Raw genomic sequence first — 15,588 nt, 5'->3', positions numbered from 1 at the left:
TCAGCATAGTGACAGAACAAAGACAGTGTAGCTCATTGGCACAAGTCTGGACTAGAGTTGGACTCACTTCTAGTCAGATTACTTACTGTTTTAGAACTTTGCCCATCGTCCTGTTTGTGTTGCTCTATTACCCTATATAATTGAGATAATTAAAGTATCTTGAGTTAGAAATTCTGAATCTTTGTTTGTTTGTTCTTTAAGACAGCGTTTCTCTAAAGTGTATCCCTGGCTATTCTGGAACTTACAAACTCAGAGATCTGCCCGGCTCTGCCTGCTGAGTGTTATGATTGAAGGCACGCACCACTAGTACCGGCCAGAAATTCTGAGTCTTAAGTGGAAAACTTGTCATATAGCCTGTCTGAGTAAATGGTTTGAAGATAAATTGGAATTTTAAATTTTTCCTATTAAAAGTCCCTTAGAGCTGGAGAGATGGCTCAGAGGTTAAGAGCACTGACTGTTCTTCCAGAGGTCCTGAGTTCAATTCCCAGCAATCACATGGTGGCTCACAACCATCTGTAATGAGATCTGGTGCCCTCTTCTGGCCTGCAAAGATACTTGTAGGCAGAACACTGTATACATAATAAATAAATAAATCTTTAAAAAAAAAAAAGTCTCTTAAATAGGAAAGGACTTATATTTTTCACAAGCTAGTTCTGTTTGAAAAGCTGATTTATCAGATCTATAAACAAAAACAGAATTAAGTTTAATTGGAAGGACTGTTGGTGTTGAGGGGTCACATACATTTTGATCATGCATTGGCAGGTGGTTGGCTCCTTTCCAGTATCGGGGATGCAAAGGTTGATAGCTTAGCTTATAATACTCTGCTATATTACCTGCTAACACCATATACCTAAGGTCGTTAGAACTATCCATGAAATAGAGTTGACCTTTTAAAAAGACTGTATTTTAGAGTAGTTCTGAAATTTTTGTTTTAAGAATCACTAGAAATGTTTATTAAATGAGGCTTGGACCTCAGCCTCCCTGTGGAATTGTACTTATAAGCATCTCAGATGATAGACTAATTCTTCCCCATCAGTCAGTATTATACTATGTATTATATATTTTGAAATATATAGTAAAAATAAATAAATAGTTGAAAGGTTAAAAACAGAAAAAGGACAAACATTTAAAGGCTACAAAGTTGCTCTAAAAACCTCTTGATACTTTGTTTATGTATGTTGTGACAGTGTAGAATGTTAAAGTGTCCTGTAGGTTTTACGTGTGGCTGTGGTGTATAAACTGTTGTGAAAAAGGTTTGAGAGTTATGTCTGGAAGTTAAGTGCCTTTGTTAACAGTTGTAAGATCAGTTAGAAGTTTTAAAACTTGCTGTGTTATTTTCCTTTTTTCCCTCTTCTGTAATACTTCCCAATAGTTTCTTTCTAATTGCCACTGTCTTTTAAAATTATTTTTATTTATAATATTTCATCACTCTCCTCATTCCCTTTTCTCCCTCTACTCCCTCCAGTGTTCCTCTGACTCCCTCTCAAATTGATACCGGTTTTCTTTGTTATAGTTATCTATATACAAGATATATTATCCACATACATATACTTAGGTATGCATAAACATATGAATACAGCTTGCTGACTCTATTTAGTGTGCCCTGTGTGTGTATAATTTCTGGGCTGACAGACCATTTGGTATTGGATAACCAATTAGAGGGTTCATCCCTGGAAAAGACTGATTCTCCCCCCCCACCCCCCCAGCACATATTAGTTGATCTTTGTAGATTGGACCTCATGAGATTTCCCCCTTCTCTGTTAGCATGTCTATTAATACCACCATTGTTTAGGTCTTGTTTAAGCAGCTATATTTTTGAGGTATCATGAGTGAAGCTTTCCTATCATTTCTAGAAGACAGAATCTCATAGCAGACTTCCCTGGTCTGCTGGCTCTTGTAGTCTTAGCCCCCTCGTTCTCAATGTTCTCTGACCTTAAGTTCAGGAGTTGTGTTGTAGATGTATTTAGTGGGATTAGGCCCCCCATGACCCATTGCTTTTCTGCGTTACGACCTGTTATGGTTTGTTTGGTTTTTTGTTTGTTTGTTTTGTTTCGTTTTGTAATAGGCTCCATATCCTGTAAAGAGAAGCTTCTTTGATGGAGGAATGAGAGTAACACTTAACTGTGGGTATAAGGAAAAGTTTAAGGATGTAATGAGGAATTCTACTGGTCTGATCAAAGAATGGTAGTAGGTTCTCTCTAAGGTCCATGACCTCACGAGCCCCAGGACTCACTGTATTCTTATAGTCCTGGAAAATAAAGTAATCTAGTAAAAGTATGCCCTTGGAATAAGTTAGCTGTTACTATATAAAATAAAAAGAGGACTTCTGCTTGGTGGCTAGTGAGACTCTTCATTTCTTTCCATAATCTTTCTGTAATTTGGCAATTTTTACTATGGATCTAGTTTTTGACCTGATGTTTTCTTTACAGTGGCTTATCTCCTGCAGAAGCAGAATTTAATTACCTAAACACAGCACGTACCTTAGAACTCTATGGAGTTGAATTCCACTATGCAAGGGTAAGTAAAGAAAAACTACTTAGATGTTGAGCTTAGTATCAAAGATTTTAAAATCTTTTTGTCTGTGTACAGGGCTGGAGTGATTGAACAGGGTCTTGTATGAGTTGAGCGAGTACTCTTATGCTTATCCATACTAACTCAACTCTTCAAAATTTTAATTCCTTGAGAGATCTAGGTAACAGGATAATTTGTGTTTGCTGTTGACATAGTTACACTAAATTTTTCTTCTATTAATATTTTCACAATAGCATAAGTACAAATTGGTGGATTTTTTTTCCACATGGTTGTTTATGTTGCAAAAATCATGTTTGTAGACTGTAGGTGACAGTAGTTTTAGAATGTGTGTTTTATAAACAAAAGGTTGCTTTAGGAAAGTGCTTTTGTGTAAATCTCTGATAATTGTGATCATACAAGATGCTCTCATGTCACTGAAACTTTCGTTCTTGTCCTGATTGTTTCCAACATTGAGCTGTCTCGTGGTCAGTTTTTATTTGTAAAGCCCTAAATGAAGAATATCAATATGTCATGTTTGTATCTGCCTCCATCTCTTTATTAAAGTGAAATTTATAATCACTGGCTTTTCACTGTGTAATCTTTTTCTTGTGTGAAACATTTTTCCTTTCAGACACTACTACCCTCCTCCCTGTATTTGTGAGTAGCTGTCCACATGTATTTCTTCTTGTGAGTCTCCACGATTTAAATTCCTTTGAAGTCCCTAAAGTATAGCTATTTTCAGTAGAATTATAGTCATCAACTGAGTTTTTAATAATTAAATTAATATAATTTATTCCCTTAGACACTTTCTTGAGCCTAATTAGGCTAGTATTAGCCAGGAAGGGAGTTAGTAAGAGCCATGATTTCCCTTCTGTCAGTTATTTTGAACTTGCCTCAATATGCAGACACATGCAGGTGCAGAGTCCACTGGAAATACTCAGACTTCCATCTTGTAGTGCTTTTGTCCTTCAGGGTCTCACCCGGTCAGCGTCGTGGTAATGAGCTCTACTGGTTTTTTTTGTTTGTTTGTTTTTGTTTTTTTGTCTTGCTTGCTCTTCTAGGATTTAATCTCTTTTCTTTCCTTCCTTCCTTCCTTCCTTCCTTCCTTCCTTCCTTCCTTCCTTCCTTCCTTCCTTCCTTCCTTCCTTTCTTTTTCTCTCTCTCTCTCTCTCTCTCTGTTTCTCTCTCTCTGTCTCTCTCTCTCCCTCTTTCCCTCCCTCCCTCCCTCCCTTTCTCCCTCCCTCCCTTTTTGTTTGTTTATTTATTTATTTATTTATTTATTTATTTATTTATTTATTTATTATTTTTTCCCGAGACAGGGTTTCTCCGTGTAGTTTTGGCACCTGTCCTGGATCTCGCTCTATAGACCAGACTGGCCTCAATCTCACAGAGATTTGCCTGGCTCTGCCTCCTAAGATTAACTGAGATTAAAGACATGCGCCATCGCTGCCCAGCGAGCTCTACTTATGTTTCATAAATTGTATGTCTGTCTCACTTTTAAATCTGTCTCACTGATGGCTTGGGTTCCTCAAATGATTGATATCTTGTAATTCTTTAAGTGTCTCTTGAACTTTTTGCTTTTTTAAAATCATGGCCCTTCTCTCTCTTTATTTGGGGCTTATTGTTTTTCATCTTAGGTTTGTTACATACTCTCATTGGTGTTTGTACTGCTAAGTTTTGTTTTTTATTATGGGAAAGTTTACAACTGATGGAACTACATTTTTTGACTAGTTATGCTTTAAAATGGCCAGAAAAGGGAGTTTTACTCCTTTGCAGTTTTCTAAGTGATTTTTAAATCTGCAGAGATTCTTGGCAATTAAATGCAAAGAATATTAAACTTTCAAAAAATTTAAATGCAAGGTTAAATAAATGTAGCATTGTAATAACAACCGAGATCCAGATATTGGTGTAAATGCTGAAAGATCAGAGGAAACAAGCCACAGCCACTTCTCACCTCACCAACTTCTCAGCTGAAAGGGGAAGATATCTTCTCCACGAATCCTCAGACTGAGTGTTCCTGAGCCCTCAGCCAAAAGGCTGGTGAACTCCTGTGTCCTCCCAACTTATATTCCTTTCTCTGCCTAGCCATATTACTTCCTGTCTCAAACTTCCTAGTCCTGGAATTAAAGGCGTGTTACTTCCAAGTACTTAGATTAAGGGTGTGAGCCCTCACTGCCTGGCTCTGTTTCTCTTTTAGACTGGATTAACCTTGTATAGTCCAGGGTGGCCTTGACCTCAACAGAGATCCATCTGCCTCTGCCTCACAGGTGCTAGCATTAAAGGTGTGCACCACCACTGCTTGGCCTCTATGGCTAACTCTTTGGCTGGCTCTGCCTTCTGAGCTTCAGATAGCTTTATTTGTTAGAATATATTCAAAATATCACCACAGAAAACTCTCATATAACTAACTATATGGTTATTTAATGATTTAATTAAAGTAGTTTTCATTTGTTTAAACTGTTAGATTGTAAAACAGTTTCTGAGACAGAACTAAATGTAGAGTGTCAGGTTAAGAGGATTTAAATTTTAAATGGTTAGCTATTTAGGAGCATGTTTTATCCAAACCAAACCAAACAAAAAATGTCCCACACGGTGGACTACCATTTGAGTACCCAGTTGGGAACTTGAGGCAAGATCACTCATCCCAGGGCAGCCTAACTATAATATGCATAGGCATAGTAATATGATGCCTCTAAAAATATTTTTAAGGACTAGGAGAAGCATTATTTCTTGGATGTGCATACTAAGACCTCAAAAGATCATTCAGTAAATATAAAGGGAATTTTCCAAAAAGAGGAACACAGAAAGAAAACTTAAGTTTTAATTGGGTATCATAAGGAAAAGTGCATTTGAAATAACAAACGGGGGAAATGTTTGCTCTCTGCTTTCAAGTGGAGCAGTGTTATTTATCCCAAGCTCCTAGATTCAAATATGTTTTAAGCCATCATTGTGGTGGGGTATTCTGTGCTTTCCATAGCATTCACTCTAAGCATTATTTACTGCAATAAAACATAATGATACCTGTGTTAGTTATTTAGCTGCGTTGTGTTCTTACCCTGCAAGGAAACGTCACGAAACACGACAGAATCCGCTTATAAGAGTTTATTGGAAATACAGGGATAGAGAGTGTGCAGGCCTGTGGGAGAGACACGTGCCTGAAGAGGGACTGGGAAACATGGCACTCCACTTTTAAAACCGGCTGGGGGCGTGGCCAGGTCACGTCACTCCTCTACGCGTGTGTGTAGATCACATGGTCACGTTGCGCGCTTAAGTGACCATGTAACGTCATGGACCCTGATCACACGAGACCCCCTTGGCCCGGAACTTGCTAGGCGGAGACGTCCGGGTCTGCCGGGTAACCTGGCTACGAGAGACGCTTTGATCCGGAAATGGCTAGGCGGAAGTGTCCACCTGGTAAATAAACCCTTCAACCTGCCCTCACGAAACTCACAGGATAGTGGGGTGATGGAGGAGAAAAGCAAACGGATCTTGTATTAACAGTTCCGTCTGTGAGACTGAGGGATTGTGTGGTGGCAGCATGTGAACTAAAAACTAGCGCAGGGACAGCTCTTGTGGTATACTCCCTTCTGCTGATATAAAGAAGGGAGTTTGCCAAAAGTGTGGTCTCCTCCTCCTCCTCCTTCTTCTTGATACTGTTGAGCAATCACCACAAATGAAAGCTGGTAATCAAAAGAGAACACAGCACATTTGAAAAAATACAAACACAGTCGCTAAAGGGTTGTATGAATGATTGTATGAATGATAGAATAGGGAACTATAGAAAAGAGAAAGTCAATGATAGTTTTTTTGGGGGAAGGAAGGGATTGAGACAGACTTTCTCTGTATAGCCATGTCTGTCCTGGAACTCATTCTGTAGATCAGGCTGGCCTCAAACTCAGAGATCATCCTGCCTCTGCCTCCCAAGTGCTGGGACTAAAGGTGTATGTCACCATACCTGGCAGTCAATAACAATTTGAGGGTAAAACGAAACAGCCCCACCCCATTCCTCACCCCAACTCCTGCCACCTGCAACAGGTGGGAGAGCCAGCCTTTGGGGGGGTATGAGAATGGAAGAGGTGGTTCTGCCTCTCACCAAGTGCAGCAATCCAGAGAGCAGACCCTGCACCTCACCTGGGCAAAACAGTAGAGCTTGCCCTGGTGGTGTGCGTGTGAATGAGCTGGACTGGAGGGTGTGAGAGCAGGAGAAATGTCTGCTATATTGAGTGAGCTAGCCAGGGCAGTGCTGGAGAGCCCACCCAGATGGTGACCATGAGGGAAAGCTGGTGGGCTGACCAACCCAGCTACCATCCAGGCTCAGAACCAAGACTGTGAGATAGCCCACCCAACATCCACCTCATCTGTGATCAGCTAGAGCATGTAAAGGTTCCAGACCTGCAGATCCAAAGCTACAGGATCTCCATGACACAAGGCAACAATAGGATATCACAGAGGAGCCCCAGTGAGGGCCCAGTATAGTGTAGTGGGAGCCAGAGGCCTCAAACCAGACCAATGACTCATTGCAATGAGCACTTACAAGTATATATGTATGGACTAAAGGGTATGCTGTGTGACTTACTGGGCCATACTCCAGCTTCCATGCTGAGATTTTTGTTTGTTATGTTCTTTGGGCTTTTGTTTGTTTGCTTGTTTGTTTTTACCTTTTAAATTTTGTGTGTGGGGGGAGGTTAGGAGAGCAAAGGGACAGGGAAATGAGTGGGATTGGGATGCATGATGTGAAGCCCATAAAGAATCGATAAAAAGTTAAAAACTAAATAAAAGTACTCATACTAGGCAAAATATTGTGTTAGAAAGAGCAATGACATATAATAAATTCCTTTTGATTTGCTACTGATCTCCCCAAATCACAGTTTAGACATCAATTTTAGATCCTACCATTGCAGTCTCAGAGAGGATAAAAGTGTTGTTGAACCTTGCTATTAGAAATGGGATAAAACCATATTTATTCCTATAAAATATATATAGTTAATTAAAGGTGATTTTTAAAATTAAAAAACAAAACAAAACAGGATTTCGGGGGAACCACAAAGGGCTATTTCTTTTCAGATAGCATGTAGTATATATTCAGTTTTTTGAGTTTTAGCTCTTGCTTGGCTTTGTGTAACTGCTGCTACAATTGCAATGTGGAACAGATTTATCACTTCAAAGAAACCCATGCTGCTGGTATGCCTCTGCAGTCAGCTTTCCACTTAACCTTATCCTGTCTCTTGCTAATGCTGTAGTTTTTATCATTTCCAAAATGTCTTTTAAATGGGTGTGCCATTGTCATATACTGACAGAAATTAGGTATTTCAGATAAATGGTTTAAGAGACAGATAAATATGAGGAATGTGTGGATGTGAATTAAGGTTTCATAGAGAAGTTTATGATCTAGACTTCATTTTGGGTTGTTTTGATTGGGCAGAAAAACAAAGAACATGTGAAAGCAGCATTAATAAAACATGAATTATGGAATCTCAAAACATATCATCAAACTGAGATGGCCTAACTAGAATTGTTTTTTGCTAGTTAGGAGCAAGATAAAATGGAGTGTTATGGACTTGTATGCCAAGCTAAACAGCTAAGACATATTTGTACAGATTTTAGAGAACTATTCTTTCTACAGATGAGTTCAGTGAACAGATGACAGAAAAAGGCTCTACTCTTTATTATTTAGGTTCTTGTGGACAAGAAAAAATAACTGGTAATAATTAGTGGTATGAAGAAAAGCAAAAAAAAAAAAGAAGAAGAAAAGAAAGTATTAAAACTGCAGTTTAAAGGATTTGTTTCATTAATTTGGTCTGGCTTCAGGGCAGATGAATTACAGGAGGTAAAAACATGTTTGCTCTCAAGTGAAATGGCAAAACTATTTCAAAGATTGATTTCTAAGAAAAGTATTTAAAGTCTTTTCACTGTCCATAATGCAGACAAGTCAATTCAAATTGAGTTGTTACCTTAGTTAGGGTTTCTGTTGCTGTGAAGAGACACCAGGACCATGGCAAACCCTTATAAATGAAAAACATTTAATTGGAGTGGCTTACATTTTCAGAGGTTTAGTCCATTATCATCATGGTGTGACACGGTGGCAGGCAGGCAGACATGGTGCTGGAGAAGGAGCCAAGAATTTTCCATCTTGATCTGAAGGCAACAAGAAGTGAACTGTAATACTGGGCATGGCTTGAACATATGTGAGACCTCAAAGTCCACCCCCACAGTGACACACTTCTTCCAACCAGGTCACACCTACTCTAACAAAGCCACACCTCCCAATAGTGCCACTCCCTTTTAGCTTATGGGGGCCAATTATATTCCAACTACCACACTTGTCATCATATGAAAGCTCTCATGCATTCTTCAAAACGTAATTCACATTTCTTCTTTGTGATCTTTGACATTCCCCAAGAATTGTCTGTTTTGTTCTTTCATGATATTAATACATATTATTAGTTATTGGATTTCCCATTGTAGTATAGGTATTTTATTATAGATTACCCTTGACCCAAAAGTTCTGATCATAAGAGAAATCATTAGATTATTTGTACTTTAGGGCAATGATTTTTTTCTTTTCTTTCTTTCTTCTTTGTGTGTGTGTGTGTGTGTGTGTGTGTGTGTGTGTGTGTGTGTGTGTGTGTTATACATGTCCTTACATATGTGTGGATGTACCTGGACATGTGTACATGTGCATAAAGAGACCCAAGGTTGATGTCAAGAATCATCCTTGATTGCTGTTCTTCCTTATTCATCTAGGCAGGATTCAACCCGGAGTTTGCTTATATGGCTAGTCTTGCTAGACACTTGCTCAGGGCATCGATCGCCTTTCTCCTCCTTCAAAGGCTGGAATTACAGATGGGCTGCCAAGGCCGCCTGGGTTTCTGAGGGTCCAACTCTGGTCCTCATGCTTGTGCAGCAAGTGCTTGACTGCTAAGACATCTCTCCAGCTTCCAGATTAGAGAATTTTAGTACTGCCGCATTGAAGCTTATTTGAAATTTGCCTTTTATGAGCAACAACAAACTATTTGGGTTTGTAATTAAGTGTAATTTAGTTTTTTGTTATCTTTGTGATGTTATGTGTTTAAAAAAATTAATCCTGTTTTAATTATTTTAGATTGTCATGTCTTTATTTATTTTGAAGGATCAAAGTAACAATGAAATTATGATTGGAGTAATGTCAGGAGGAATTCTGATTTACAAGAACAGGATACGGATGAATACCTTTCCGTGGTAAGAATTTCTACAAATACTTTTGCTTTTATCATAATATTACCAAATATAATAATTCACATTAAATAACCCTTAAACTGTTTTAATCTTGTCAGCTTACTTGTGTGGTTCAATTTATACTTTATTTTGCTTACTGGAAATGAATCAAAAGACACCAAGATAATTTATTTCAATATGGCTTCTTAATAGTATTACTGATTCTCCTTCCTAGAGTATTTAAATATTATCATAAGAACACTCATTTTGGGGCTACACTTGCTGTTTCTATTTAAATGCATCCACTGAAATGCCGGTTTATTAGCTGAAAGGTACATGGCTACTGAACCAGCAACCCAGCACTACAGTGGTTTAAACTGGCACAAGCAAAGCATGTAGGTTCCACAAAGGCTTTACTCTCCTGCTTCCTTTGTCTTACCCTCTGTCATCTTTTGTTTGTTGTCCTTGCTCTCATTGTCCAAGATGAGTCACCACTGATTTATGATTTCTATATCTCAAAGCAAGGAAAGAGAAAGCATTTTATGTTTCTTCTTAAGGGATAAATTAAGGATTATAAAAATCACTTTGATCATATCACTAGTAATCAAGGTTATTTTGCTCTTTTAAATAAAGTGACTTTAGGGGAAGAAACAAATTTCAAATCAGTACATAGTATCATTATGTTTTTTTTGTATACCTCCTAAAAGATTTGATCTTGTTTTTTTCCAGTATCTATTATTTTAACAAGCTTCTATAATAAGTTACTTTAATAATACTTTGGTAGAATAAAAACAGAAGTATGATAGCTAACAAATAAATGTCTTAGGAAGCAATCATAACTCTGCTTTTTTTAAAAAAAAGCTGTAATTGTTGGGCGGAGGTGGCACACACCTTTAATCCCAGCACTCGGGAGGCAGAGCCAGGTAGATCTCTGTGAGTTCAAGGCCAGCCTGGTCTACAGAGCGAGATCCAGGACAGGCACCAAAGCTATGCAGAGAAACCCTGTCTCGAAAAACAACAAAAATCTGTAATCCCAGGACCTTTGTAATGCAACACTTTTGAAATACTGTATTACTGATGGAAATGCAAACAGATACACTAACTTTGGAAACTGGCCGTTTCTTTAAAACTGAAAAAAAAAATGTATTAGGCAGTGCTTTAGAGGAACAGAAAGGAAGGAGGAAGGGAATGGGGAGGAAGAAGAGAGAGAAAAAGGGAATTTATTAGATTATCTTACATGATAGTCTTAACAGTGGCCATCTGCTTATTGGAGTGGTAGAAAAGCCTAGAGTTCAGTCCGAGAAGCTCAGCTGTCTCAATCCAATGCTGGGGAGCATGGAAGTTCCCTGCAAAGTTGTTGCTATTGAATCTGTATCAGAAGACTGAAGAGCTAGAATGTAATGTCAAGAAAGAATAACAGGAGCAGCATCTGTAGATGAAGTCGTGCAGCAAGAAGCAGGGGAGGCAGGAGTACATCCTGAACCTCTAGATCTGGTTGCTGAGGATGGGTCTTGCCCTCAGTTAATCCTCTCTTGGAAACCCCTCATAGACTCTCCTAGACATATGTCTCCTTAGTGGCTCCAAAACCAATTCTGATGATTAATCTTGGTTGTCAAATTAATGGGAATAGAATTACCATGGAAACAAGCCTTTTGGCCTGCCTGTGAGGGCCTTTCCCCATCTGGCTAATTGAGGTGGGAAGACCCTCTTAAATGAGGGTGGCAGCATTCTCTGAGCTGGGGTCGTGGACTGAAAAGAGTACAAGTAGCAACCTCATTTATTTGTGTTAGCTAACTGGGGAGTGGATGTGGGGAGCTGTCGCCATGCCTACTCTGCCAGGGTGAACTGTAATTTCAAACTGTGAGCCAAAATAATCCTTTCTTTCCTTAAGTTGCTTCTGTCACAGCAACAAGAAATTATACATATCAGTGATACCAGGAGTCAGGTTGTTGCTGTGATGATCCTGACTGTGTGGTTGTTAAGCTTGTGGAACTAGTTTGTCGGAGAAAGGTGTGGAAGAATTTAGACTTTGGGATTAGAAAAATCCCAGAATGCTGTAAGCAGAACTTTATGAGTCATTGTGATGGAAGTTTGCAAGGCCAGGCTACAGAGGGAACTGGATGGACAGTGGAGGCCTGGCTCATGAGGTTTTAAAGGGGAACAAAGACTATATGGGGAACTGAGCTAGAGGCCTTTCATGTTATATTCTGGCAAGGAAAAAAAATCTGACTTTATTTGGCCCATGTCCTGAGAACTTAAGTCGGGCACATTTAAAAAGAGCAGGCTAATTTATTTGGCAGGGGAAATTTCAAGACAATATTGTATTCAGACTGTGTTGTTTACTGTTTACAGCTCTTCTTCAGGTAACAGTGACAAAGAGTAAAATATGGAGCAGAGAGATATGAAAAATGTAGGTTTGTGAGGAAAAGATTACAAGTATATACAGAAAAGGCAGGTTCAAAGCAGCCGTAATCATTAGAAATTAGTCCCATTGAAGGAAAACCTTCACACTGGTTCAATAGGAATTGGTATCCTGTAGAGAACAGTCTTATTAAATAAGAAACACAGAGCCAACTACAGAGTTAACAGCTGAAGAGGTCAGAGCAGTAGCTGAGAGCTGAGCTTACCCTTCTCTGCCGCTGTTGTGCTTCCCCTCAGAAAAAGACCTACTTCCTGTGTGTCTGTCCTTTTATTGACTTTCTGTTCTGCCTTCTCATTAGTTGTAACCCCAACCACATGACCTCCTTGTCACTGCCCGTCTGTACAGACCTCTCTTCTATGGTTGGTATTGAGATTAAAGTCGTGTGTCTCCATGCTGGCTGTATCCTTGAACACACAGAGATCTGTCTAGCTCTGCCTTCCAAGTGCTGGGATTAAAGGCGTGTACCACCACCGCCCAGCTTCTGCTATGGCTTTCTATTAGCTCTGACCCCCAGGCAACTTTTTTATTAACATACAAATAAAATCACATTTCACTACAAATAAAATATCATCATATTTCCCCTTTTCTATTTTAATAAGAAAAAAGGAAAAAAGTTATAACTAATATAAGAAAAACTATATACAAAAGTACAATAACTATATACCATATATACAAGCAATAAATACCTAAACAATGTCTAGTCCATTTGTATTTGACAAATTCAGAGAAAATAATTCCATTATCTATCCTATTTTGATAAGTCCAAAATGTACCAGATTCACTTTCTATCCTAACTTATATTACTAACAGAACTGTCTTATAACGTCTTTCAAATTTATACACTTACACCTCTTTAGTGAGTTTCTTTTCTTAAATTCTTAACAAGGAAAACTGTGACTATAACTAAGTAATCTTCAACTCCCTCAGAGACCCAAGAAGGAAATAATATTATCTAATAAGAAAATAAAAACAGGAAGTGCATGCAAGCAGCTTCCAAAAAAAAATGCCACAACCACACTTGTTTTGGCAAGAATCGGTAGTCCTTTGTTTCATGTCCTGTTTGTCAGCTGTTGATTCGAGGATACTTTGTTGTCCAGTGGCTAACTTTTGCCACAATGAAAGTTAACTCCATATGCAGTTTCTTCAATGCCCATATTTTCTCTGAAGTAGATTGGTACTGCCAGGAGCCGACATGTCTCATAGTCATAACAAAAAAGAAAAAATTTTCTAAGTTATTAAAATATTTTAAATGCCATATTCTGTAGATCTCTGAAGGGTTTGAAGATGACCTGTCTATCTAAAATATATCTGCTCAATTTTGAAAACATACTTAATATGACTACAAGTTCGATTGTAATGTCTAACTACTAACTTTCATTTTTTTATATCCTACTAGTTGGTAATAACAACATTCAAGGATCAGCAAATTGCATTACATTGTTAAATGAACTGTATAAGTACAATATCTTGAACAAGATTAGAAATATATATATGGCATTTTCTAACAGTCTCAATCTCAATATAATTTTTATGCAATATAAAAAATCCAATCCAATGTAAAGTATTTAAAACTAGTAGTTGTCTTTTTTTTTTTTAAACAAGAACTTTAAATCTAATCTCCTTTGCTTAGCCGTTTTCCTAACCCTTAACAACAACTTGTAACCAACCCTCCTAAACAATGAAAATTATTCCAGACCTAAAACCCATTAAAAGACCAAAAAACCACCCTCCCCACACCACCTCTTTGGGAATGTGGGCATCATATTCTTAAAATTGCTTCCTGCTGGTTATGGGTGAAGATATCTTTATTCTGAAAAGAAAAATTTTGGGTTAATCGTCAAATTCTAGGAAAGGTAGCTATATCCTTTGTTATCCAGTCTGTGCATAATGCCAAAGTTCAGGGTTTATCTTAAGTCCTTATTCAAATAGTCTTTGAAACTGGATCATCTCAGCTAGCCCTCTCAAAATTGCTCTGAGCACTTTGTAGTTCAAAGCTGATCTGTAGATAATGTTTGTCAGCTTAGTGATATTATTATTGTCCACGTGGAATTGTTGTTGTGGGGCCCCATATTCTTCCTGGAGACTTCAGTTGATGTTAGGCCTGGCCGTGATTTCCTGCAGAAAACTGATAAGAGACTCGAACACAAAGACATGTATAAGCAGCTAATTGAAGCCTTTTGTCTAGAATTAGTTAGTACTCTATATGACCATTAATACCTTAACAAAGATTAAAGTGTGTGTGTGTATATATATATATATATATATATATATATATATATATATCTATCTTGTAAATTTTGTATAAAATTCATATTTTAAGACAAGTTTAAAGAATCAGAATAGAATCAAAGAATTGAGATTAGTAGTAATAGAATAGTCCCTTAATTAATTTGGTTTTTCTCCTGTCCCATATCAGAAGATGGCTCTTTCTTCTGGCATGATACAAGGAGTTTGCATTTTCCTTTTAACAACATGCTTGAGTTTAAAGAAGGAGAGAGCCATTCTCCAACTGCAAAGTCAGCTTTAAATTTTAATTGAACTAGGACTACAAGAAGACCAATAGTGTTACATTTCTTTAGAGAAGAGCAGAAACAAACATAAAGGAAGACATAAAATTCTATAGATGATATACCAATAGGTCATTTTACTCTGTTTCCTGGTATAGATGATTTGTCCCTTTTCTTCAGTTGTCTCATTTGTCCAAGTGTTCTTCAGATTCCTTAGCCTTCATTCTCCTAAAAGACAAAGACAAAAATCTTTCCCCAAGACTAATTTTGGGGATGTTTCCTTTTGGCAAGTTATTATCTGATTAAATGAAAAGACATGTGTTAATGGTATAAGTTAGTTTAAATTGAATGGTCATGCTGGTTGATGAACTATCACCTCCTCTAATTAAGAGGTCTTGTTCAATTCGACCCTTGAACAATTTTGATGGTACCCACAGCTTATCTTCTCCTGTAGAAACAAAAGCAAAACCTTGTCCCCAAGATAATACGTATCCTGGTTTCCATTCTGAGGTCAGCACATCCTTAAAGTATATAGGCTGATTTAATTCTGTAGTTTTTTTTCTATTATCCAATGTCTCTCTGCAGGTGTTGTTTCTTTCTCATTAGCATTGAGAAAAATTCAAAGTTAATAGAGCATTATGCAGTCTATTTCTGGGTGGTTTTATTACCTCTTTCTGTTTATTTAGCATATCCTTTAGAGTTCTGTTTGATCTTTCTATAACTGCTTGGCCTGTAGCATTATGTGGTATACCTGTAATATGCTTTATATTGTAATAAGCAAAAAACTGTTTCATTTTAACAGAGACATATGATGGAGCATTGCCAGTTTTAGTTTGAGCAGGTATACCCATGATGGCCATAACTTTTAGCAAATGAGTCATTACAGAATCAGCATTTTCAGAAATCAAAGCAGTTGCCCATTGAAATCCTGAATAAGTATCGATGGTATGGTGT

At 37.8% G+C, this 15,588-nt stretch overlaps 1 protein-coding gene across 11 annotated transcripts in view; it reads left to right on the top strand.

Annotated features, from left to right (window-relative positions):
• Ptpn4 (protein tyrosine phosphatase non-receptor type 4) overlaps nt 1-15,588 on the top strand; it is a 196,340-nt gene that overhangs the window by 96,053 nt on the left and 84,699 nt on the right. For 6 of the 11 annotated variants that reach the window (XM_076547241.1, XM_076547240.1, XM_076547235.1 and 3 more), the window contains 2 exons: nt 2,430-2,517; nt 9,614-9,729. In XM_076547241.1, the coding sequence (XP_076403356.1) occupies nt 2,430-2,517; nt 9,614-9,729 (204 nt within the window). The remainder of the gene's footprint in view (nt 1-2,429; nt 2,518-9,613; nt 9,730-15,588) is intronic. The other 5 variants (XM_042257998.2, XM_042257996.2, XM_076547239.1 and 2 more) reach the window with 1 other exon arrangement.

The sequence above is a fragment of the Peromyscus maniculatus genome, chromosome 11 (assembly GCF_049852395.1).
Source record: "Peromyscus maniculatus bairdii isolate BWxNUB_F1_BW_parent chromosome 11, HU_Pman_BW_mat_3.1, whole genome shotgun sequence".
In the NCBI taxonomy this organism is placed as follows: Eukaryota; Metazoa; Chordata; class Mammalia; order Rodentia; family Cricetidae; genus Peromyscus; species Peromyscus maniculatus.
This window is presented reverse-complemented; position numbering and strand designations above follow the sequence as displayed.